Raw genomic sequence first — 25,364 nt, forward strand, 5'->3', positions numbered from 1 at the left:
ACGTTATGTATCTCATATGCGCTCTGTCTTGACGGAGGCGAGCACGGGTATTTACAACACTACAGGTGCCAACTACGTAAAAATTTCACTGTGTGTGTTTTTCTCTGCGATTGAGGGAATGAAAGTACTCCATTTCTCTCTCTCTCTCACTGTGGCCCATTTCACCTTCGTGACTTTTCCTCTCGGCTGCTGGCGTGACTTTTCCTCCCCTCTCTTTTCCTCTTGGCTGCATGCATTCCCGCGTCTGTACCTGTGCATTGTCGTGGGACCCGACCAGATTTCATGCGGCATGGGAATAAATTTCCAAATAAAGCGCAGGAACGGTCGGTAACTCTGGTGTAATTTTAACAGGAGTGGGCGGTCTCACAATATCGCTCCCGAGCAATATTGCAAGCAAGCGCTCGTGGCGTGTGTGTGCGTGTGTTTGTTTGGTGCTGTCTATGTTTGTGTATGTGTGTGAATGAGAGACAGTGCGATGCTGTGTATCCATGTGTGTGTGTGTGTTTATACAGACAGCTTGTTATAGCTACCCCCCAAAATACAACACTGTGTATGAAAAGCATCGTCAATGCACCGTAATATCGAATAGAACCGAATCAATGGCATGATAATCATAACCGAACTGTGAGACCAGTATAGGTTCACACCTCTACTTTTAAAAGTACTCAAGAGTAGTGAGTAGTGAGTATTGACTGTTACGCTGTGAAAAGTTGATGCATTCACATGCAATTTGTGCAGGGATGTGTAAACGTAATATTCTGTAGTGCATTTAGTGATTATTTAAGGACATTTGGCAATTTTGGTCCTCATACAGTAAACATCCACCATCTTCTCATCAGTGACATGGATCTAAACAGACTCTGGGTCATTGTGTGTAAAGATTTTAAAGATCTTCTTGGACACTTTTAATACTTCCAAATGGTTTTCTGCATTTATAAATCACCCGTGTCTTGATGTAGTTCAGGATGTGATTTACTCTCTATGTGTGATTTGATTGGAGAGGAATCACAGGACTGATTTGTCTACTTTAGCCAATCACCATAGACAGGAAATAATAAAGAAGTGACTGCAGGTTGAAGAACAGTACTGGAGTAAAAGTACTGATGCTGCACTACAAATGTACTCAAGGGAAAGTTAAAGCACACATTTATAAAACTAGTAAATCACATAATTAGTAAATCACAATTCCTGAGAAAAACGACTCAGTTACAGTAGTTTGAGTGTTTGTAATTTGTTACTTCACACCACTGATCCAATATCCAAATATCTGCTCCAATGTATAAATATCTGGTATCTAATTATTATTTAATCAAGAAGCATTTTTAGACCAGCTAAAATATATGAAGATTTCAGATGCAAAAGCCTCTAAATGATTAACTACTCTTCTAAAAGAAGTATTTTTTCAGGTTTCTGCGTTTATTAATTTTTTCAGTTTAAAGTAGCCAGCTAGCTCTCTGCTACTCTCACATGGTCACCCACTGAAGCTAAGCAGGGCTGCGCCTGGTCAGTACCTGGATGAGAGACCACATGGGAAAGCTAGGTTGATGCCAGAAGTGGTGTTAGTGAGGCCAGCAGGGGGCGCTCAACCTGCAGTCTGTGTGGGTCCTAATGCCCTAGTATAGTGACGGGGACTCTATAATGTCAGTGCGCGCTGTCTTTCGGATGAGATGTTAAACCGAGATCCTGACTCTCTGTGCTCATTAAAAAAAATAAAAAAAAAAAAATCACAGGATGTCCTTCGAAAAAGAGTAGGGGTTTAACCCCGGCGTCCTGACCAAATCTGCCCACTGGCCTCTGTCCATCATGGCCTCCTAACCCTCCCCATATCAGCATTGGTTTAATCTCTGTCTCCTCTCCACCAATCAGTTGGTGTGCGGTCTGGTGCAAAATGGCTGCCGTTGCATCATCCAGGTGGATGCTGCACACTGGTGGTGAATGAAGATTCCCCCCTATGTGTAAAGCGCTTTGAATGCCTAGAAAAGCGCTATATAAATGTAAGGAATTATTATTATTATTATTATTATTATTATTATTATTATTAAAGGCAGTGAACATAACCTAATCATTGAATTATTCTCAAGTCTGAGAATGAGTATCATTTTAGAAGAAAATTTAAGATGGCATTTAGAGGCTTTTGCATCTAAACTCTGCAAATGTTGTCTTGTCTTCAGAAATAATGTGTTAAAATGTAGTGAGTTTTTCTTTTAAGGGCACCTATGATGAAAATCATCTTGTGTAAGCTGTTTGAACAGAACTGTGTGTAGTGTTGAGTGTCCACACTCATATTGATAGGAGAAACACAACAACCCTTTTTTTTTTATTACCTGATGTTATAATCTACAGGTAAACAAATGTATTAATCCACGGGTCATGTGTGTTCCAAACCGTGGGCTGTTATCCGACATGCACGTGGGAGCGGTGGGCGGGGAGAAGCAGCTCATTTGCATTTAAAACCACAGGCTACAAAAACAGCTACACTGTACGCAGACAGCAAAATGGGCAGATTCTGGAGGCTATAATAAATGATCTGATGGTATTATGAGCTGAAACTTCACAGACACATTATCGTACATCTTGTAAAATAGGTGCCCTTTAAAACAAGCAAAATAATCTGCCAATGGGGGAATGCAAAATAAACTAGTTTTTGATTTGAATTATTATTCATTTACCCCATTGGCAGATTATTTTTGTTAGTTTTAGTCAAAATTCAGTGAGTTATTCCTTTAAACAAGCAGATTGGCAGATTATGTAGCTTGTTTTAATTAAAAACTCATTATTTCTCGTCCAGAAAGTGCTTCTTGATTTTAGTATATTTAGATATTTTGGCTAGAAACGAGACGAAAATAAGTAAGAAGTAATCTTAATAATGTTCTGCAGTGCACTAGCTCAACCATGTCCGATGCAGTGTGTAAAACCCAAGCAAACACTGCTCACGTTTTCTTGAGCAAATGTGAAAAGCAGGTCATTTCTGACTCACTCCTCCACCCATGTGTCCAGCTCTGCTCTGCAGTGATGTGGTGAGAGTGTTGCATTGTGGGTAGTGAGTCATGGGGGGCTCTGGGTGGTGACTGTGTTTGCTTTAGCTACGGTTTCTCCTCTCAGACTCAGAAACGCCTCCTTGGGGAGCTGGCTCAGCAGTCCTGACCGGAGCCAAAAGTCTTTTTCAAGGAAAGTCTGTTCACTCGCCGGCCATATTTACAGCGGCAGTTCATCCAAGACTAAAGCCCTATATAAAGGAATAGGGGAATCCTAAATCTCTCAAAAACTTCTCGCTGATCATCCCTCTCCCCTTCCTCCAGCTCCTCCAGGGGGATCCCAGGCAAGACATTCTGCCTCCAGTGTGTGTTGTGTCTTCCCCAGGCTTAATTTGAGTCAAGTAAAAACTTTAAGGCAGCAAGTATTTTTTACAGTGTAATTTTTGTTGTTTGCTCCAGCTACTGCACAGTAGTGGGGGGCTTTAGGGACTTCACGATCCGATCTGATTCCAAATCTGGGGGTCCGATTCTGATTCTGGTGATCACAATCTGGTCTGATGCCGATTCTGGGGGTCACGATTTGATTCAATTCTGATTCTGGGAGTCACTATCTGGTCCATTTCCGATTCTTGGGGTCAACTTCTATGATGAAGGTCACAATCCGGTCTGATTTCGATTATGTGGCTCACGATCTGATCCAATTTCTATTCTGAGGGTGATTGTGATTCTGGGGGTCACCATACAGTCTGATTCTAATTCCGGGGCTTACTATCCAATCTGATTCTGATTGTGGGGCTCACGATGCAATCCTATTTGATTTTGGGGTCACAATCTGGTCTACTTCTGGTGGTCACAATACAGTCTGATTCTGGGGCTCACAATTCAGTCTGATTCTGATTGTGGGGGTCACGATGCAGTCGTGATTCGATTCTAGGGGTCACAATCTGGTTTATTTTCAATTCTGCGGGTCACGAGTCGAGGAGATTCTGATTCAGGGGGTCAAAATCTGGTCCGATTCTGGGACTCAGCATACAGTCTGATTCTGATTCTGAGGCTTACGATCCAGACTGATTCAGATTGTGGGGGCCACGATGCAGTCCGATTCCAATTGTGGGTATAACAATCTGATTTATTTCTATTCCGAGTGTCACAATCCAGTCTGATTGCGATTCTGGGGGTCACCATACAGTCTGATTAAGATTCTGGAGCTTACGGTCCAGTCTGATTCTGATTGTGACGATGCAGTTCTATATGATTTTGGGGGTCACAATTCAGTCTGATTGTGATTCTGGGGGTCACCATACAGTCTGATTAAGATTCTGAGGCTTACTATCCAGTCCGATTCTGATTCTGGGGCTCACAATTCAGTCAGATTCTGATTGTGGGGGTCACAATCTGGTTTATTTTCAATTCTGGGCATCACAATCCGGTCTGATTCCAATTTTGCATGTCATGATTTAAGGCAACTCTGATTCAGAGGATCACAATCTGGTCCGATTCTGGGTCTCACAATCCAGTATATTTCCAATTCTGGGGGTCAGATGCGATCTGAATCCAGTTTTAGCGGTCACGATCTGGTCTGATCACAATTCTGGGGGTCCCATTCCGGTCTGATTCTAGGGGTAACAATCTGGTTCGATTCTGATTCTGGGGGTCATGATACGGTCGGATTTTAATTCCGGGGGTCACCATCCAGTTCGATTCTGAGGGTCATGAATCAGTCAGATTTTGATTTCGGGGGTAACTATCCAGTCCGATTCTTAGGTTCATGATACGGTCCAGTTTTGATTTTGAGGGCCACTGTCCAGTCTGATTCTGAATTTTGGGGTCATGATAAGGTCAGTTTTTGATTCCGGGGGTCACTATCCAGTCCGATTCTGATTTTGGGCGTCATGATATGGTCCGATTTTGATTCAGAGGGTCCTTGTTCAGTCAGATTCTGATTCTGGGGGTCATGATAGGGTCCGATTTTGATTCAGAGGGTCACAGTCCAGTCTGATTCTGAATCTTGGGGTCATGATACAGTCAGATTTTGATTTCGGGGGTAACTATCCAGTCCGATTCTTAGGTTCATGATACGGTCCAGTTTTGATTTTGAGGGCCACTGTCTAGTCTGATTCTGAATTTTGGGGTCATGATAAGGTCAGTTTTTGATTCCGGGGGTCACTATCCAGTCCGATTCTGATTTTGGGCGTCATGATATGGTGCGATTTTGATTCAGAGGGTCACTGTTCAGTCAGATTCTGATTCTGGGGGTCATGATAGGGTCCGATTTTGATTCAGAGGGTCACTGTTCAGTCAAATTCTGATTCTAGGGGTCATGATAAGGTCAGATTTTGATTCCGGGGGTCACTATCCAGTCCGATTCTGGGGGTCATGATAAGGTCAGATTTTGATTCCGGGGGTCAATATCCAGTCCGATTCCGGTGGGTCATGATACGATCAGATTTTGATTCTGGGGGTCACTAACCAGTCCGATTCTGGGGGTCATGATACGGTCAGATTTTAATTCTGGGGGTCACTATCCAGTCCGATTCTGGGGGTCACGATACGGTCAGAATTTTAATTCTGGGGGTCACTGTCCAGTCCGATTCTGGGGGTCATGATACGGTCAGATTTTAATTCTGGGGGTCACTATCCAGTCCGATTCTGGGGGTCATGATACAGTCAGATTTTAATTCTGGGGGTCACGGTTTGGTCTATTTCCCATTCTGTTTTTTTTACTGTTTTTTTTATTGTTTTGTATGCAGAAGTGTAGAAGTGTGTGCAACTTTTAAGTGCAACTTTCGCATTTTGTACGCTCAAAACATGATCATTTGCACACAGAATTGTGTTCCAAATCTAACAGTCAAATGGAATAAAACAGGTTAAAATCAGAAACCATTTGTTCACTTAATCCAATTTTAAAAAATTAAAGACACAGCAGATTCACTTTTTCAGTGCAGAACTGCATGTAGTGTATGAGCGTAGGAGCCAAGCGTCATCTTTTCCACCTACGTGCGAGTCTGTTTGACTGCAGATTTTATAGGAGCTTTAAAGCAGGATGCGGAGGGTTAATGCAGTTAGCATGCCTGCGCTGCCGCTGCTGTAGACATTACCATGTGCTCACGAGCCAGCAGACTCCCCATTCAAACCAGAACTGATTCTCAGATGTTCTTCCTTTTCCTTTCTTTCTCTTTGTTGTACAGAGCTTTCCAAACGTACAGTCATGTGAACTCAGCAAAAGGCTTTTGACATTATAATGCTATGTAGAAACTGACTAAAAACTAAAAAATAGTCATGTCCAATGTAATTTATTTACCTTATTTACTATGACATACACATACAAGCCTGAAATTATTCATACCACTGCCAAATTCTGACTTAACCATAAAGAGACGCAGGCTTCTATTATTAAAGAGAATAGGATGATGAACAAGAGGCGTCATTGTGGAAAAATATATATATTTCTCAGCTTTTATTTACATTTGAACAAACACCAAGTCAGACTTTTCCTGGGGTATGAATAATTTCAGGCTTGACTGTACATTTATTCATTTAGCAGATGCTTTTATCCAAAGCAACTTACAGTACAAGTGAGGTTTTAGAGAAAGTCGTGTAAAAGATTTATTATAGGAGTATATATTGCTTTATATGAGTGTACTGTGTATAAAATGACAATGTTTGTCTAGAAAATGCTTCTTGATTTAAGGAATTTTTAGATATTTGTACTAGAAACAAGATAAAAACTCTAAATAGGAGAAGTATTTTTGCAGTGCAATGAAAGTGTAGACGTCAAGAGTGTAAGGAGCTAAATGAAGGAGCTTTCACAGAAAAATGATGCTCGTTTTCTCCCTCTCTTTCTGAATTAAAGACAGAAAAGGGGAAAAACATGCAGTTTTGAAAATTGCCTTTGGCCTGGGCTCAAGGCGCAGTCGTTCTGGTAATGAGGGGTTAGAGAGGCATTATTGCTCCCAGATGCCTCCCCGCGTCTCTATGGCCTTTGATGCAAAACCAAGACACACACACACACACACACACACACACACACACACACACACACACACACACACACACACACACACACATTTCAGTTTCAAACCGCTTCATTTTTAGGTTAGTTCTTACTTTGATCACACATGATGCTGTTATTGCTCCAGTCTGACGGTGCATGTACTGTACTTTACATGGATGTGCATAAATAAATGTGTTTGCGAGGGTTTTTTTGTTTGGATTAGCGCAGCGGGCCGCAGTTAGCCGTGAGAAGTGTGTTTATGAATCGAACTTCCTGCGCTCTTATAATTGCGCCGGTATTAGTCACATCAAAAACAAAACAATGGAAAATATTTCCAGCTCAGTCTGCGTGGTTGGACATAGGAAAGAAACATCTCTATTTAATGCTTCATCTGTTTCTCTCATTAGAGGAAAACGAGCAAATGAAGAAATGGTAACACGTGAGAGATCTCATGCACATCTACAGACAGTGTGAGAAATTAAGAAGTCTAAAAATGGGTATAGAAAGTGATTACACAGAGCCAAATTCAGAAAAAAAGACTTGGTTTCTACAGTAGGTCCAATTCTTGAAACGTTCTCCAGATGTTCTTAAACTTTTCCACTAAGATCTAAGATAAGTCTGAGGCTATCCTGACTTTAAGAGCTAATTCATGATGATTTAAGAAAAAATCTTTATTTTTACAAACAAAAATAAATCTCAAGATGTTCTCTGAATGATTCCTTTAATTTACTATTTTTTAGGGTTGTAAACTATTTATTTGGGTTGAATTTAAACAAACAAATTAAGTTGAACATTACTAATTTGTGATTTAATTCTGGGGGTCATCTTAATAGCATTAACGGTCTTTTCATGAGCTGCAATATTAGTTTCATCTCAGTGAATGCATGCTCTTTAGCGATGGTGAACGTGGTGCCAGCCGCACAACTGACAGCATCGTGACGATTAAATGAAGGATTAAACCGAGCATCTCGTGCTTAAAATGTGTAGATGTGGCAAACACTGTTACCTGAAAACTCCATCCCACCAGCTTTACGGTGAATGCTTTAGTCATTTTGACAGTGGACTTTAACCACTGGAAGTCTTTTATCCATTCTTGGAAAAGTGTACATGCTGGATTGACATTCATTTCATGATCACTGATCAGTAATCAGATGTGCCATTATTTGTAACTTTAGGTGGTTTCTAAAACTAAATCTGCCAGTGTTGTTTTCATTCTCTCAGATCCGGACCTTTACATTTTCGCCGCTATAGCTGTCTGTCATTGGAACTGAGTGATTGACAGCTGATATTAACCAATCCATTTGCGTTCTGTTCTAGCGCAGTGGGCCAATAAGAAGAGCGGAACAAGCATCGCTGGCTTTGTTTACTGCAGCTAGTTGACATGTCAACTGTTTTAAGCCATTCCTGTGCGCTGCGTTTGGCGTTTTTGGGTGCAAAGATGCTTAATGCGTGAATGCCTCCTAAATCTGTGCATGTGGTGAACATTTTGCTGTGAAAACTGGTCACAAGACAAAAATTTTATACACTCGCACAAATGCTCCCAAATATATTTTGAGGCCTCATAGATAAAATTTGGCCGCATATGCGACCAAAACTGTCGCAATGTCGAGCCCCGTCTAAGATTGAGGCCAAGTTGGAGGCTATCCTGACTTATTTATAATCTTTACATAATCTTACCATCTTCTTTAGTTTTACTTTCAAGAATGTTGAAAGTTGAAATTGAAAAATGATGTAATCATTTTAATCAAATTAATCAAACAAAATTCATTAATTAATTCTCCTTCGGCTTATTCTCTGATTTATCAGTTTGTAATTCCTTTACATTTTGCATTTCTGATTTTTAACACTGCAGTGTCAGACTGAACTTTTCCTTGTAATTCTGAGTTTACGACTAGCAATGCTGACCTTTTGTCAATGCAATTCTTGTAAGTGTTTCATTCATTTTCCTTCAGCTTTAATCCCTTATTTATCAGGGGTCGCCACAGCAGAATCGCCAACTTATCCAGCATATGTTTTACACAGTAGGTGCTTGGGCTTGAACCATCAACCTTCTTGCTGTGTGACGATGGTGCTAACCACTGGCCACCGAGCCGCCTCATCAAATGAAATGAATTACTATATTAAAAAAAATCTTACAATGGGGTGGCACGGTGGCTCAGTGGATAGAACTGGCCTCACAGCAGGACGCAGGTCGCTGGTTTGAGTCCCGGCTGGGTCAGTTGATGTTTCTGTGTGGAGTTTGCATGTTCTCCCTGTGTTGGCGTGGGTTTCCTCCGGGTGCTCCGGTTTCCCCCACAGTCCAAACACATGCGCTATAGGCAACCCAGGCTCATTCTGAGAACGTAGTCCCGGGGACGTTTCTGGAGACCGCGAAATACGTCCCAGGAGGTACGTATTTGTGCAGTTTTTGTTTTCGCGAGTCCGCGAGAGGCCGCTGTGCGCACTTTTTCCCGCGCCGTTCTCGCGTAAACCCGCTAGAGGCCGCTGTCGAATGACCTTCCGCCTGTCTGCCTGGATGACAGAATGATTGACCGTGCGACCGGTCAATCGGCTGACCCACCCTCCTCCATCCCTAAACCCAACCAACGACGATTCACAAAAGCCGTCCAGAAAAAGAAAAGCCCTCGTCTGATTTTGACCACGTTTTGGGATTTTGACCACATTCTCACCCTGTGACGAACTTGTTCGCTTCATTTTTTGGATTTTGTTTTTGTTTTCTTACCTGATTTCTGGAACCGCTCTTCCCCGGACTCGAACCCGGTCGTCGTCGTCAGCCCCTCTCTGCGCCTCGAGTCCGCCAGAGTACACGAAGAGCTAACCGGACAAACTGGTTGCAGCGGGAAAGCCCTCCACACGGAGGCGAGCGGCCGACTGGCCGGCCGGCAAGCGCCGAAGGGAACGGCGTCACACCGCCCCGCAGCGTTCGCTTAAAAAAATGAAATGCAGCCGTACGTACCCCCGGCTACGTATTTCGCGGTCTCCAGAAACGTCCCCGGGACTACGTTCTCAGAATGAGCCTGGGTTGGCTATAGGGGAACTGATGAACTAAATTGGCCGTAGCGTATGAGTGTGTGTGTGTGTGTGTGTGTGTGTGTGTGTGTGTGTGTGTGTGAATGAGTGTGTATGGGTGTTTCCCTGTACTGGGTTGCAGCTGGAAGGGCATTCGCTGCGTAAAACATATGCCTAAATAGTTGGCGGTTCATTCCGTTGTGGCAACCTCTGAAATAGAGACTACAGCCGAAGGAAACGAATGGAAAATCATACAAAACTTTGTGAAATTCTTAATAAAAACATTTACATTTTCTCAAACTTATTAGAGTTTATCTCATGAAATGTCTGTCTTAAATTGAGCTAAAAACATGGATTCAGAAACTCTAAAGTGAAGAAAAAGAATGGCCTATAAAATATATTGGTAAAGCTAAACCTTTTACTGAGAAGAATTTCACTTCTACACATGATTTGTCAATCTGATCCTCAGTTTCTACAGCCACAGGTTATTTAGATCCTCGTCTGATTGTACTTTCAGTATCAAATGACACGATTAAAACTTCCTGCTTTAAATCAGATCAGACGGATCGGATCTGGAGCAGATTTCTGTTCTGAAACTGAGCGAACAGCGTTTCCAGATCCTCAGAGCCTCTGAGACTTTACCAGACCATCTGGAGAATCGTTCAGTGTGTATGTGTGTGTGTGTGAGTGTGTTTAGGGAGCTGGGGAGGTCAGAGATCACGACTGATATACACTGATGTCTGACTTCTCACCCTCTGATGACTTCCATGCGTGTGTGTGCGCGTGTGTGCGTGTGTGTGTGTGTGTGTGTGTTTAGTTGCAGCGCTGTGGTCTGTTGTTTTGTATATACGACTCTCTGTGGGTCTTTTTCTTTGAGCAAACACACACACACAGACACACACTTTAACCCCTGAAGCACACACACTATAAGGAAATGTATTCGCTGCTATTTCTTTAAATCTCTATTGTTTGACCTACAGTGTAAACAGTATATTCTAGAAAAAAAGGTATTTATTATTATAGTTATTATTTATGCATTTAGTTTTTTTTGAGTTACGTATTATTAATGTTGGGGTGCTCAGTGGTTAGCACTGTGGCCTCACAGCAAGAAGGTCGCTGGTTTGAGTTCTGGCTGGGTCAGCTGGTGTTTCTGTGTGGTTTGCATGTTCTCCCTGTGTTGGTGTGGGTTTCCTCCAGGTGCTCCGGTTTCCCCCACAGTCCAAACACATGCGCTATAGGGGACCTGATTAACTAAATTGGCTGTAGGGTATGAGTGTGTGTATGGGTGTTTCCCAGTGCTGGGTTGCAGCTGGAAGGGCATCCACTGCGTAAAACATATGCTGTAATAGTTGGTGGTTCATTCCACTGTGGCAACCCCTGATTAATAAAGGGTCTAAGCCGAAAGAAAATAAATGACTTAATTATTAATGTAATTATACAGAATTAGAAGAAAATTAAGCATATTAAAATTATATATATATAATAATAACTGTTAATAATAATAAATGCTTGTCATAATAGTTGTAAAATAAGAAATCATTTCATTGTAAAAGTGTCAACATCTTACAAATCTTATTTAATATATGGTTTCTTAATAGGGGGCTAACGGATCACGATTGATTCGTACAAATCACAACACACGGTTCGGAACACACGTGACACGTGACACGTGATTAATACATTTTTTACTTGTAGATTAATACTAAATTTATAACAAGCACAGAGAGATTGGCTCGCGCGTCATTTAAGTCACATGTATGAAAGCATTTAGGCTTTTCTGTAAAATATGATGATCACAGTAGAAGTTGTGGTGGGTTATTGGGGATGTGGTGGGTTTCTCAGGTTATTAAAGGTGTTTTTTGTCACTACTTGTTTAGCCTGCATTAATGCATTCAGTGTACGCTGCACCATTAATCATTAAAAGATCAGGATCTCAACACCCACGCAACATACATTATAAATGATGCTGATTTGCAGATGTTTATTAATCCTCGAATCGCTGAACTCAAATCTGTGATTGAAAAATGCAAAAATCAAGAAAGAGATTCAGTCTCTGTGAAGTTTATTTATAAACTAATTTCGAGAGGATCACGTGCTTATGATTGCTAGCAGCTGGATCCGCATCATCCAATTCTCAATGCACCAATCAGACAACTCCTAAGCTACTACAAATACCCTGAGTTACGTACCACTACTATCTTCGTTTCTATCTTCGTTTTGAAGAATCCCCCCTTCCCCCCTACTCCTCCTTCTTCCCCACGGTGGCCCAGTGCTTAGCACTGTTGCCTCACAGCAATAACGTCTCTGGTTCCAGGTTTTACCAAACCAGCAGGAGTTTGCACTTTCTCCCTGTGCTCACATGCGTTTCCCCCGGGTTCCCCGGTTTCCTCCCACTGTCCAAAAACATGCAATTTAAGTTAACTGACTAATTCAAATCGGCACCATAGACATGATCCTAGTAAATAGTTATCTCTTAAGAGCAATCACTATCTGTTCATTAGTTACTACAGCAGGGGAGTTCTCCAGATCTACCTGAGCTCAAACTCCCCCATCGCCTTGCAAACGGGAGGGTGCCCCGAGCTCGAGGATCTTATGAGCTCAGGGCTCTCTCCTGAGACAGCATGCCAAAGTAGCTTATAATTAATCATCAGCTAAGTGTGAACTCTTGAAAGTCTTTTGAGTTTTTGAGTTAAGTTACCAAACAGTCAAATAACACAGAAGTTCTGGGAGAACAGTTTATAGTTGACATAAAACCACTGATGTTTATGGTAAAGATTAAATCACCATCATATGCGTTTAACTCGATGCTCAAAAAAAGAAAGTTGTAGGCAGCAATTACACTGTCACCAGTAGGTGGCGACAACCAGCCATCAAATATATGCCACTGAATAATTCTTCAATAATGATCATCTAGCAATGAAACATGAAGTTTATGAGTGAAGAACTCAATCATTTATTGAAGATGAGACTAAAGTAAATACGGGTGGTACAAATGATAATGTTAGATTTCCACATTTAGTGTCAGCAACAGCAGTAGTAACAGTGAATTCACAGCACTGAATATTTCAGTATATTTTTCTTCAGCTGATTATTTCCTAATTTTATTTGTAATTAAATTACAGCTTCTCAGTTCTGTTTGTTAAAAACAAAAGTGTCTTGCAGTGCTGTTTCTGTAATAAATGGAAAGCAATTTTTTTGGCTGATCTGAAAAATGGTACGATCCGAACCGGGAGATCTGTGATCCATTACACCACTACTTCTTAAATATGAAATGATCATCAGTACAGGGATTTTCTTTATCTTTATTAGATTGTTTTTGTACCCTCATGTTCTAGAAGACTTTTCATTGCAAAATGTCATTTTTAAAGGAACAGTTCACCTACAAATGATCATGGTCTGAACAGAAACACATCACATAGGTCTGGAAAGACACGAGGACAAGGAGATGATGACTGACGCTCTTTCTGAACTGTCCCTTTAAGAGTAGAGCGGTGATCATCCCATCATCTCAGCTCCCTCATTTCCCTGCACTCGTCTCTCTCTCTCCCACACAGACACACACACACACACACAGACATACATACACGCATACTCTTCCTCCACACACAGACAGACACTCTCTCTCTTTCACACACACACACACACACACACACACACACGCGCACACACGCGCACACACGCGCACACGCACTGACTCAGATTTTTCCTTTTCCTCAGCCAGATTTTGGAAAGAGAGGATTGAGGAGAGAGAAAGAGAGAGATTGTGTGTGTGTGTGTGTCTGTCTGTATGTGAGAAAGTGTGTGTGTGTGTGTTTGTGAGAGAGTGTTTGTGTATGTGTGTGTGCCTGTGTCTATCTGCATGTGTGAAAATGTGTGCCTGTGTGTTGTGTGTATGTGTGTGTGTGTGTGCGGGAGAGACAGTTGCCATGGCTTCACTGATGACGTCATCTGTCCTGTGCCATGACTGTACGCGAGTGTGTGTGCTTGTGTGTGTGTGTGTGTGTGTGTGTGTGTGTGTGTGAGTGTGCGTGTGTGTGTGTGTGATGATGAGCACCTGGTCCAGCTGGCTCGAGTACCTGACACACGTTACACACTCGGAAAACCCCTGACGGTGATGAAACACACAGAAAAGGAAAAATCCCGAAAGTGACCACAGTACAACTCAGAAGAGCTCTCGCACCGACACCATTCATCTGCACATTTAATTACCCTAGTGAAGCCTTTAAATGTCACTTTAAGCTGAATACTAGTGTCTTGAAGAATATCTAGTCTAATATTATTTACTGTCATCATGACAAAGAGAAAATAAATCAGTTGAGTTATTAAAACCATTATGATTAGAGATGTGTTCTCTCCATTAAACAGCACTTGGGAAATGTTTGATAAAGAAAAGCACACAATAGTGTATATGCAGAAGGACTTTAATTTTCAGTAACCCAGTTCTGGTGAACTGTATGACGTTATAAAAGGGTTTTAGGGTCAGTTTTCTTTAAAGGTGCAGTATGCCAGTTTGACACCCAGTGGTTGATCTAGGTATTGCACTCCTGGATCAAAACACAGGCAAGAGCAGGTTGCCAGATTGAGGACACCAGCAGTGTGCCTGACTATCAAACACTGTGTTCTAAATAAAAGCAACGGCACGCGACAGGAGGAATATTTTCCATATTAAAAGAAGATGAAATTGATATTTTAGAAACGGTTTCTGTTTCTCACAGGAGAACAACAGAAAACTGACACTGATCAGCTCAGGTACAGCTCATGTGCTTTATTCGGTGTTAAATGCTCATAATGTGGGTCTGAATGAAATTTCACATGACATTTATTGGCCTATACTGAAATCAGCAGCAGATAGTTCAGCTCAGATCTGGAAAATGAAATAAACCTAAGAAAATAAAATTTAGAACTGAGACTCAGTACAAACCAACACATATCAGTGATTCAGCATCTACATTTAATCATGTTAAAAACCTTTAATATGTATTAATTAGATTATAAACATTACCATTTGGCTGGAGTGCAGTGAGTGCACTATTCTGTGCTTCTGAATGGCTGCATTTACATTTGTGTCGTGTTTCGTCTGGTGCAAACAGCCAAATTGCTAATCACTGCGCATCTCGTCACATAGCATGTTGTTAGGACATGGGATTACAATGTAACCTGCTCACCTAATGTTTACACTTGTAATATTTATATTATTTGCTAATTAATAACCTCATGTGGAACTCTGAATCTGCGTCTCATTTCGGAGTCTGCTACTGTCCACCGGAGGTCGCATTTCAGTCACGGACGCATGCTTTTAGAGCCTTCCTGAATAAATGAATGAAATACGCTGTTTGCTACCAAGGCAACCTGTGGTGCTGAAATATAATTGGCAAAACTGGCAGTGGGCGGGTTAAATGAACCAAAACAAAGACAGCCGTTCCGGCACATAAATCACATTATCAAAGCAGAATATCTGACTTCAGCATTGTTTTTCAGATAAACAAGAATGTTCACTGAACATGATCTGAAATATTTGCAAACATCTGATGGTGTTTTATGCTTCAAAAGAGTCAAAAACCTATGTATAGCACCTTTAAAAATCACTGATCTTCACTGCCTGAGTGATTTAGGTTATAAAGTGGGTCTCAGACTGGATAAAAAGCACTGCATTAAATGACATTGTTCAGCATCATGTCTTTAAAACATTACATTTTATTTTACCCCAGTATTTTCAATGGAGTTTCAGCGATTGCTTGCTGCTACTGACAGTGCTTGTGTTTAAGTGGCTTTTCATCTTGTTTTACCTATGATAGGTATGGGCTGGTATGAGATTCTGATGGTTTGATAACCTTGGATAAAAAAACACGGTTTCAAGCTATAGTAATGACAGCTATATTCCAGACTTCTTTCTGCTGCTTTTGCTATAACACTTCTAAAACACTAGTAGACAGTGGAGTTTCTATACGACACTGTGTCAAGTTTTGGGTGTAAAATGCATATTTTTATGTGTGCAATGCTACGATAGCAGTACCTAAAAATCACACTCATTCAGGAAAAAGAGAACAACTTTTCAACAAGTTTAATCAAAGCAAACAAAACAAATGTATTCATCTGAAGCTCCTCTACATGGCTCGACATTTATTAAGCACTCATAACACCGGCCTTTCCCAATCCCTGTGGCTATTAGCTCCACCCACACTAGCTTTTCCACTACGCATTGCCATAACATGCTGTTAATTTTAGGACATGCATGTCAGGGTTTGGCGTTGGATATGTGTGCGCAAATTTAGAAATTGGCCTCATGGCACTCAAAATTGGGGGCTCATCCGGGATGCAAGTGAATACAAGTGAAAACCTAAAAAAAACAAGGGTCACAGAGCCTAAATCATACTTTACAATAGAAACTAAATCAAAATATAATAGTTTATGCAAAAATATGTTAAACAGATGAGATAAAAATATCACGGTTTCGCGGTATTGAGATTACTGCTCTATTATATATTCTTTTTAAATGTCTGGGTAAATAAAACAATAACAAATGTCAAGCTTAATAATTCAAATGAATCATTGACTTCTGCTGTCTTCATTAGTTTTAAAAACACTGATTTCTTTACCATTTATAATGACATTTTTGGATATCTTTTCTGCTGGACATACTGTTGTCCAGTATAAAATAATATATATATATATATTTTTTTACATATGCCATAGGAACGGTATAGCAGAAAATTGACCGTTTTAAAACCTTGACTTTTCCAAACGTGGTATACCTTGAAAACAGTTAGCGTATGAACAACTACATTAATGCTGAAGTCTATTGAACTGATCATATTTTAATTGCATTACAACATCAATGCTGTAAAAAATGTTTTTGATTTGTGTTGGGGTGACATAAAAGATTAAAGTTTACATTAGTTTTTACAAATTTATTTAGATTGGACATAAAACAATCAAGTTGTCTTCAAAAAAACGTCAAATGGTGTCGTTTCAGCTCATTTTAAATACACAGTTTAAACAAACAAACAACATTTGAGTGAGGAGCTGTATGAAATTAAAAATAGTCACATTGACCTTTCAGCAGACGTTTATCAGTAGGGGAAAAACACTAGCTGCAATCTTGTCTTCGACTGTAAGACTTCAGAAAGTCTCTCGAACACCAATCAGATCTCTGTGCCCCGTGGCTGGTCTTTTTTCGTCAGCTCCAGCTGGTTGGTGTGTGTTTTTCGGGCGTTACAGCAGGGCGCGGTGCTGGCTCTGGTGGGCAGGGGAATACCAGGCTGTACCCACTGTGCTCCGGGCCCCTGACGGCCAGCCAGACAACTGTGGTGCACCAGTCAGACTCCGCCGTCACCCGCCCTCATGCTTTATTTTAGCTCTGACGGCTCTAATCAGTTCCAGACGCGTGTGGTGGAGACTTAAAATCCACTCTGCTATATATATATATATATTTACACTGTCTATTAAGGCTGCTCAATATAACAATATTGCAATGTGTGTGTCCGCTACAGTCACGTCGCATGATATGCAATGGTAAATTGGGATTATAGTTGATCAATAAATGAGATTTGTGGAGTCATTGCAACATATAACCATAACAGAGTGAAACGTCATCATTTGCATGTGTTTTAAAGGTAGTATGTAGGATTGACACCTAGTGGTTGAACTAGGTATTGCAGTCCAAGTTCAAAACATTGGAGAGGTTTTTTTCACCTGACCCCTGCTAAAATGATAATGCACACACAAAGGTTGCCAGATTGATGACACAAACAGGAGCATGTCTAACAATTGAGTCTTACACTTTAAATGCTCAGCTAATGCTAATGTTTTTTTAAATTTTTATATTATTTGCTAATTAAAACCCCCCTCATGTGTATGTTTATAACTCTAAATCTGCGTGTTATTTGAGAGGCTGCTTCTGTCCTCCAGAGGTCACATTTTCAGCTGCGTCCGTATACACAGAGCCTTCAGGACTGGAACTAAATACACTGTTTTACACCAACTGGCAACCCTGGGTGCTGAAATATAATTGGTTAAAGTGGCAGCGGGCGGAGTTACAGAGATCAAAGCAGAGACAGATATTCTGACATAAAACACACGTTCCCAAAGCAGAATAACTGACTTCAGCATTGTTTACCAGATACACAAGTGTGTTCAATTAGCATGATTCTCAAATATCTGCACACATATTATGGTGTATTTATGCTTTAGACAAGTCAAAGACATATTCGGAGCACGCTTAAATCATGGAAGCCCAGTCATCTTGACCAGCATACATCCAACAAGCTTCTCAAAATCAGAATATGAATCTGTCTCTCAGTTCTTCTCATTCTCAGACACACTGCATTAATCTCATCACCTCTTTTGTGCCCCCTGCAGGAGAAAGAGAAGAAGTACATGCTGCAGGTGGACAATCTGAAGTTCAGAGATGTGGAGAAGGGCTTCATGTCCAGCAAACACATCTTTGCCCTCTTCAACACTGAGCAAAGGTCAGAAGTCAAGCAGACAAACACAACCCTTCAGAAGCACCACAAAGCAGACCATATATAGGGAGAACATGGAGCTCATACCTGTGAAACAATCAGTTTAAATGCAAATATATGCAGTTTGATATAGTTGTTGATAAAACGTAAAAAAGAAAATGTTAAATTAAATAGTTTATCAGAAATTAAATTTAAAAAAGTAAAAATTGAATTTAAAAATTCTGATATATGAAAATATTATAATTATATGTAATATTATTATTAAAATGCATTATTTACATTTTAATTTATTAGTTGTTATAGTAAATATTTGAAAATCCATGAGTTACTCATACTAGGCATGTGCCGGTATAAGATTCTGACAGTATGATAACCTTGGATTAAAAATATCACGGTATCACAGTACCATGATCACTGCTCTAAAATAGATTCTTTTTAAATGTCTGGGTAATAAACAAGAACTTTTTTTCCCCTTTCAGCACAATATATTTAATTTTTTGAAAGATTTATAATATTTTGGAGCAGTAAACATGTCAGGCTAAATAATTCAATTGAATCATTTACTTCTGCTGTCTTCATTCATTTCAAAAGCACTGATTTCTATACAATTTAAAATGCCATCATTGGATATTTTTTTCTGCTGAAGATACTGCCGTCCAAAAAAAAAAAAAAAAAAAAAAAAAAAAAAAGTAAATAAAAACTTACACGTACATTATGAACGGTCTAGCAGAAAATGTTGGTGGTTTTAAAACCTTGACTTTTCCAAACCGCGCTATACCTTGAAAACGGTAATCGTCCCATACCTATTTAACAGTATAGCAGAATATTTACATAAAATTAAATAATATTACTATTATTTATTTACTATAATATTATGTATTTGTCAGAGCAGTCTAATCTTTTTTTAATAATTTGTTTTAGTATGAGTTAGACATGGAATAATAACTGTGTTTAAGGTATTCACCTTATTCTCCGCGTACGAGTGGGCGCAGCCATTTGAATCATTTTGGCTCGAGACTTCTGGTCTCATTCACTTCCATTCATTTTTAGATGTTAAAAACAGCTCGTTTTGCTGCTCGATGTTGCAAACTGATATTTTCTTTTTATAATATTCTTCTTTGTCTGTAGAATATTCTACTTTATCCTGAATCGGAAGTTCTAAAACAATCGCAAAAATGAGTGCACTTCCACATTGAAGAATAAGGTCAATACAGCGGTTTAAAAAAAAAATCAAGGTTTTAAAACCGCCAAAATTGTCTGCTATGCTGTACCGAAGGTATTTGTGAGATTTTTTTATTTATGTTTTGTTTTTAAAGATTTTTAGGACAACAGTATCTCCAGCAGAAAATATATCCAAAGATTTTATTTGAACTTGTACAGAAATCTGTGTTTTTTAAAAACTAATGATTGATTCAATTATTCATTTGAATTATTCAGCAGGCACGCAACATCATAAGACGTTAATATTAGATTAGATGTAGGACGTGACGTCAGGTGACCAAAATTCAATGTCTAGCCAGTGTCTAATGATAATGTTAAGTTGACATCCAATAATGATGTCAAATTATGTTGATATTTGATTCATTTTAGGTTGCGTTATAAAGTGGCTAAAATCCTACAATCGAGCCAACATCTTAAACCAGCGTCATATTGACGTCAAATACTGACATTTATTCATCAGGTATGGCAACCAAAATCCAACGCCATGTGGTAACGTCCACACAACGTCAAGCTGTAACATCATTAGACGTTGATATTTGGTTGATTTTAGGTTGGATGTTGGACACTGACGTTAGCTTGACGTTCGGTTCTGATGTCAACTGGATTTTCAATTCCAAACAAACTGCAACATCTCCTCGACGTTGGGATACAACATCAATCTGACGTCATGTTGACGTTCTGTGCCTGCTGGGATGTTTCTCAAAATAAAATCTGTTATGTTCAAAGGGGAAAAAAGTTTTTGTTTTTCACCCAGACATTTAAAAAGAATACATTTTAGAGAAGTAATCAATACCATGAAATTTTATCTAAGGTTATCATATCATCAGAATCTAATACTGGCCCATGCCTAGTATGAGTAAGATTTATGATCAAAGCTCTATAGTTTCAAAACATGCAATTTAATGCAAAATTGAAGATTATTGGGATATAAACACATAATAACCCTTCCTCAAAAGCCTGATGATCATATTTGATATACTGTTAGTGATGTCCTTATATTTTACAGTACAGTACTGACAGCACAGTAGCCAGTAAAATTAGATTACAGTAGAGAGTTACTGTAATTCATTTGACAGTACATGAACATTTTACTGCACTTTGGCACTTTTACTGATTTTTGGTATTTCTGCTCATTTTTTACAGTGTTAAACTGCAATATACAATGCTGCAAAATATTACAAATGCAATAATTACTAATAACTATTAGGGCTGGGCGATATGGGGAAAAAAAATCATATCTCGGTATTTTTAGGAGGAATGACAGTATACCATATATATCCGGTATTTTCCATAAATGGTTACTTGAGTCAAAGCCTTTATTAAAACTTTATTAAACAGCTTTTGAGCAAAATATAATTCAAACACAGGGGTTTCCCTCCCTGTTATTATCATCATTATAATTATCATTCTTATATTGTTATTTGTTGAAAGAGTAGCTAACAGCGAGATATTAAAATAGAAAAGTTTTAATAATCGTTTAAAGCACCAATCGTTTTTACACTAGGCACACTCACACAAATCAAATCACGTCCTCCAGTTAATAGGCTAAAATAAATAAATCAATTATACAGAATAAATAAATATATTGATTAGAATATAATCAGAATCAGAAAGAGCTTTATTGCCAGGTATGTTCACACATACGAGGAATTTGTTTTGGTGACAGAGCTTCTACAGTGCAACAGGATTACAGAGACAGGACAAAAACAGATAATGAATATAATTTTAAAATAGAAGTAAGTAGTGAGTGCAAATATCTAAATAGACAAGTGTATGTACGTTTATTACTATATACAATGTTATATGTGCAGCTGTTATGTGCAAATTGGCATGTAAAGTGTGTTGTTAAATAAGTGTATATGTGTATAAAAGTGTACAGCAGTAGTGATGTTGGTTCCACAATTATTATCATCAAGTGTTCATGAGATGGATTGCCTGAGGGAAGAAACTGTTTCTGTGTCAGGCTGTTCTGGTGCGCAGTGCTCTGTAGCGTCGACCAGAAGGTTAAAGTTCACAGAGGCAGTGTGCTGGGTGTGAGGGGTCCAGAGTGATTTTGGCAGCCCTTCTGCTCGCTTTGGATAAATACAGATGAGAATTGAATAAGAACAATGGGAATTGAAGTCAATATGCAATAGCAGACCAGAAGGCAGAGCTAAATTTTATAACGTGAATGTAAAGAAGAAACCGTCGTGTAATAAATACTGAACTTATAATCAGTGAATATGAGATGGTTTCACTTTCAAAATGCGCTATAAATTCATCTCATTTTGGCGTTATTAATTCTTCTGAACACATTCAGGTGCTGCTTGTCAATTTCGCATTGGGGAATAATATTGATATATCCCCAGAACTCAATATACCGCCCAGCCCTAATAACTATCTTGCAATTTTGCCATATATGGTTATATCATACCAGTCAACATTGGGATGTAGAAATATGGGATACTCCTATTCGATTACTTTTGTAACTGTGTAATCTCATTCAAGACAAAACTGTGTTTAAAATAAAGCCTGCAGGATGGAAATGTTTTTAAATATTAATAAGTGTATTCGTCTGTTTATAAACACACCCACATCCAAAGTGTCCACTTTCGCTTCTCTTCAAATCGTCGACCCACAGCTTTAATGAGTGAATGCGGTTTTAATATTAATTTCAACTAGTTTTAAAGCTGAAATAAAGCGAAAGCCTAATTCTCTTGAACAGCTTTTGTAATTATTATGACTACAGTAAAAATACTGGGGAAATATGGGAAAATACTTAAATAGAATGGTAAAATAAGGGAAAAACCCAGCAAAAAAGGCAAGGTTAACAGGTATGGGTTATATAGCAGAGATATCAGTGAATGGTTTAACATTAACTAATAAAAAACTATTATTATTCGCCATCCTGTATATGTTTTTCCTAAGTTCTGTCTAACAAAGAGAAGATTAACACATTTCTAATCATAATAGTGTTAATAACTCATCTCTAATAACTGATTTATTTTCTCTTTGTCATGATGACAGTAAATAATATTAGTCTAGATATTCTTCAAGACACTAGTATTCAGCTTAAAGTGACATGTAAAGGCTTAACTAGGGTAATTAGGGTAAAGTTAGGGTAATTAGGCAAGTCATTGTATAACAGTGGTTTGTTCTGGAGACAATCCTAAACTAATATTGCTGAAGGGGGCTAATAATATTGACCTTAAAATGGCTTTAAAACTATTAAGAACTGCTTTTATTCTAGCTGAAATAAAACAAATAAGACTTTCTCCAGAAGAACAAATATTAGAGGGAATACTGTGAACATTTCCTGAATCTGTTCAACATCATTTGGGAAATATTTGAAAAAGAAATTCACAGGAGGGCGAATAATTGTAAGTTTGTGTGCAACACGTGTCAAGTATAATGAGTGCTTATGGCATAAACATTCACATCTTCTGCATGTCAGGAACGTGTATAAGGACTACCGTCAGCTGGAGCTGGCCTGTGAGAGCCAGGAGGAGGTGGACGGCTGGAAAGCTTCATTCCTGCGTGCCGGAGTTTATCCCGAGCGTGTGGTGGTGTGTATTCATCTCAGCTTTTAATGAAAGCTAATGAATGATTTGACTAATGCACCGTATAATGCTGTTGTGTTTCTCTTATGCTGCTTTCCATTGTGTCACACCAGGAAAAGGAGAAGGTACACACATTCTTCTTTATTTTTTACAGTAAGGTGCTGCGTGATACTAGGAAAAAATGCTATATGCAATATTGTTGTTGAGTATTGCAATCAACCCTTTTCATATTAGCACGTTTCTCAGCATTAAAGTGGTCGTACTTGGTAAACTCAGAGTGCAATGAATGGGAGAGTACTACAAATCATTGTTTTACAATCCTATTAGCTGAAACAATAAAAGAAAAACTCCAGGATGGTGTTATCAAGACTTTCAGAAGGAGGAAAGCAATAGTGTGAGACTGATAATGGCAGCCAGAAGAGAGAATATAATAATGTTAGATTTACTGTCCTGCCCCCATACACACTGCAGTACACACACCTCACACAAGCGCTCATTTGCTTAGTGTAATTTGATGCAAAGATATGATACATACACTGTAAAACCCAAAAAGTTAAGTCAACCCAAACTGTTAGAGGAAGCTGATTGCAACAAACCAAGTTCAAAAACTAATCTATAGGAGTACTGTGAACTTACTCCATTCAAGTTGAATGTATTTATGTGATTTAAGTGTTGATTGAGCATTAATGATGTACACCTGCTGTCATCGAGCAGAATTACAGAATTACTTACCTTAAAAGAAATAAAACATTCAATCTCTCAACATTTCAGCAAAGGATCATTAAACAACTCCACAAACATGAATCTCATTAACACGAGTTCAAAACTCTTTTCAAATGAGTAGAATTAACTTCCAGTAAATTTTGAGTTAACTACACTCATTTCAGTTGATAAGTTTGCCTATTGGATTTTACAGTGTATGTAAATACATATTAATGTTCATACGTTTTTTTTTTATCTGAATATTAAAAACGTTTAAGGATTTGAGATGTTGATGAGCATTAAACGCGTCAAAACAGTCTGGTTAAAAGGATCCATAATGAGATTTCTTGCAATTTGCCTTGAGAAATTGTATTTTTACTAGTTTTTTTAAAATCATTTATTTATGTAATGTATGTTTAGCAGACCAAGGATATTTCCCATATTTGTTTTCTGGGTAAAGTCTGGTTAGTTTTAAGTTTGGCTGGAATAAAAGCTGTTTTTAAAACCGTTGTTTACAATTATTTTTCAATTGTCTACAGAACAAAATGTTTTTTAAAAATGTAAAAGCTGCTGTGGTCAGAATTATTGTTATTATTAATATTATTAAATGTAGTTTTTTGATTGTATACAGAACAAATTCCTTGCCTAGTTAACCTAGTTAAGCCTTTAAATGTCACTTTAAGCTGAATACTAGTATCTTGAAAAATATCTAGTCAAAGATTATGTGCTGTCATCATGGCAAAGAGAAAAGAAATCATTTAGTTTATTCCTCCATTAGAGTTTATTTTAACTCTGGGTTTACAGCTTTGGGTGCTCCAGCCAATAGCAGAACAACAAATACTGTGGAGGCAGAGCAAAGACAGTACAGCCCCATCTGATTGGTCGAATACAGTTGAAATCTTTTCTAAAGTGCTGTTTAATTGAGAGATGAATGAAGAGAACGTTTTTGTAAACCTATTATTTTTAGTAATTTTTCATTTCTTAATTCTTTGCCATGATGACAGTAAATAATATTAGACTAGATATTCTTCAAGACACTAGTATTCAGCTTAAAGTGACATTTAAAGGATTAACTAGGGTAATTAGGGTAAAGTTAGGGTAATTAGGCAAGTCATTGTAAAACAGTGGTTTATTCTGGAGACAATCCAAAACTAATATTGCTGAAGGGGGCTAATAATATTGACCTTAAAATGGCTTTAAAACTATTAAAAACTGCTTTTATTCTAGCCGAAATAAAACAAATAAGACTTTCTCCAGAAGAACAAATATTATCAGACATACTGTGAACATTTCCTGAATCTGTTCAATATCATTTGGTGAAATATTTTAAACTAACCAAAATTTTACAGAAAGGTGAATAATTTTCCCCTATCACACCTTTTTGCAATATTGCATATAATGTTATCGTGATAATGTTTCGATATATTGTGCAGCCCTAATTGCATATGTTTGAGCTGTGTGT

At 38.7% G+C, this 25,364-nt stretch overlaps 1 protein-coding gene across 2 annotated transcripts in view; it reads left to right on the top strand.

Annotated features, from left to right (window-relative positions):
* The window catches only part of dnm1a (dynamin 1a), a 123,659-nt gene that overhangs the window by 96,683 nt on the left and 1,612 nt on the right, over window positions 1–25,364 (top strand). For both annotated transcript variants that reach the window (XM_056457197.1, XM_056457198.1), the window contains exons 16-18: window positions 18,337–18,446; window positions 23,095–23,206; window positions 23,314–23,325. In XM_056457197.1, the coding sequence (XP_056313172.1) occupies window positions 18,337–18,446; window positions 23,095–23,206; window positions 23,314–23,325 (234 nt within the window). The remainder of the gene's footprint in view (window positions 1–18,336; window positions 18,447–23,094; window positions 23,207–23,313; window positions 23,326–25,364) is intronic.

The sequence above is a fragment of the Danio aesculapii genome, chromosome 5 (assembly GCF_903798145.1).
Source record: "Danio aesculapii chromosome 5, fDanAes4.1, whole genome shotgun sequence".
NCBI lineage: Eukaryota > Metazoa > Chordata > Actinopteri > Cypriniformes > Danionidae > Danio > Danio aesculapii.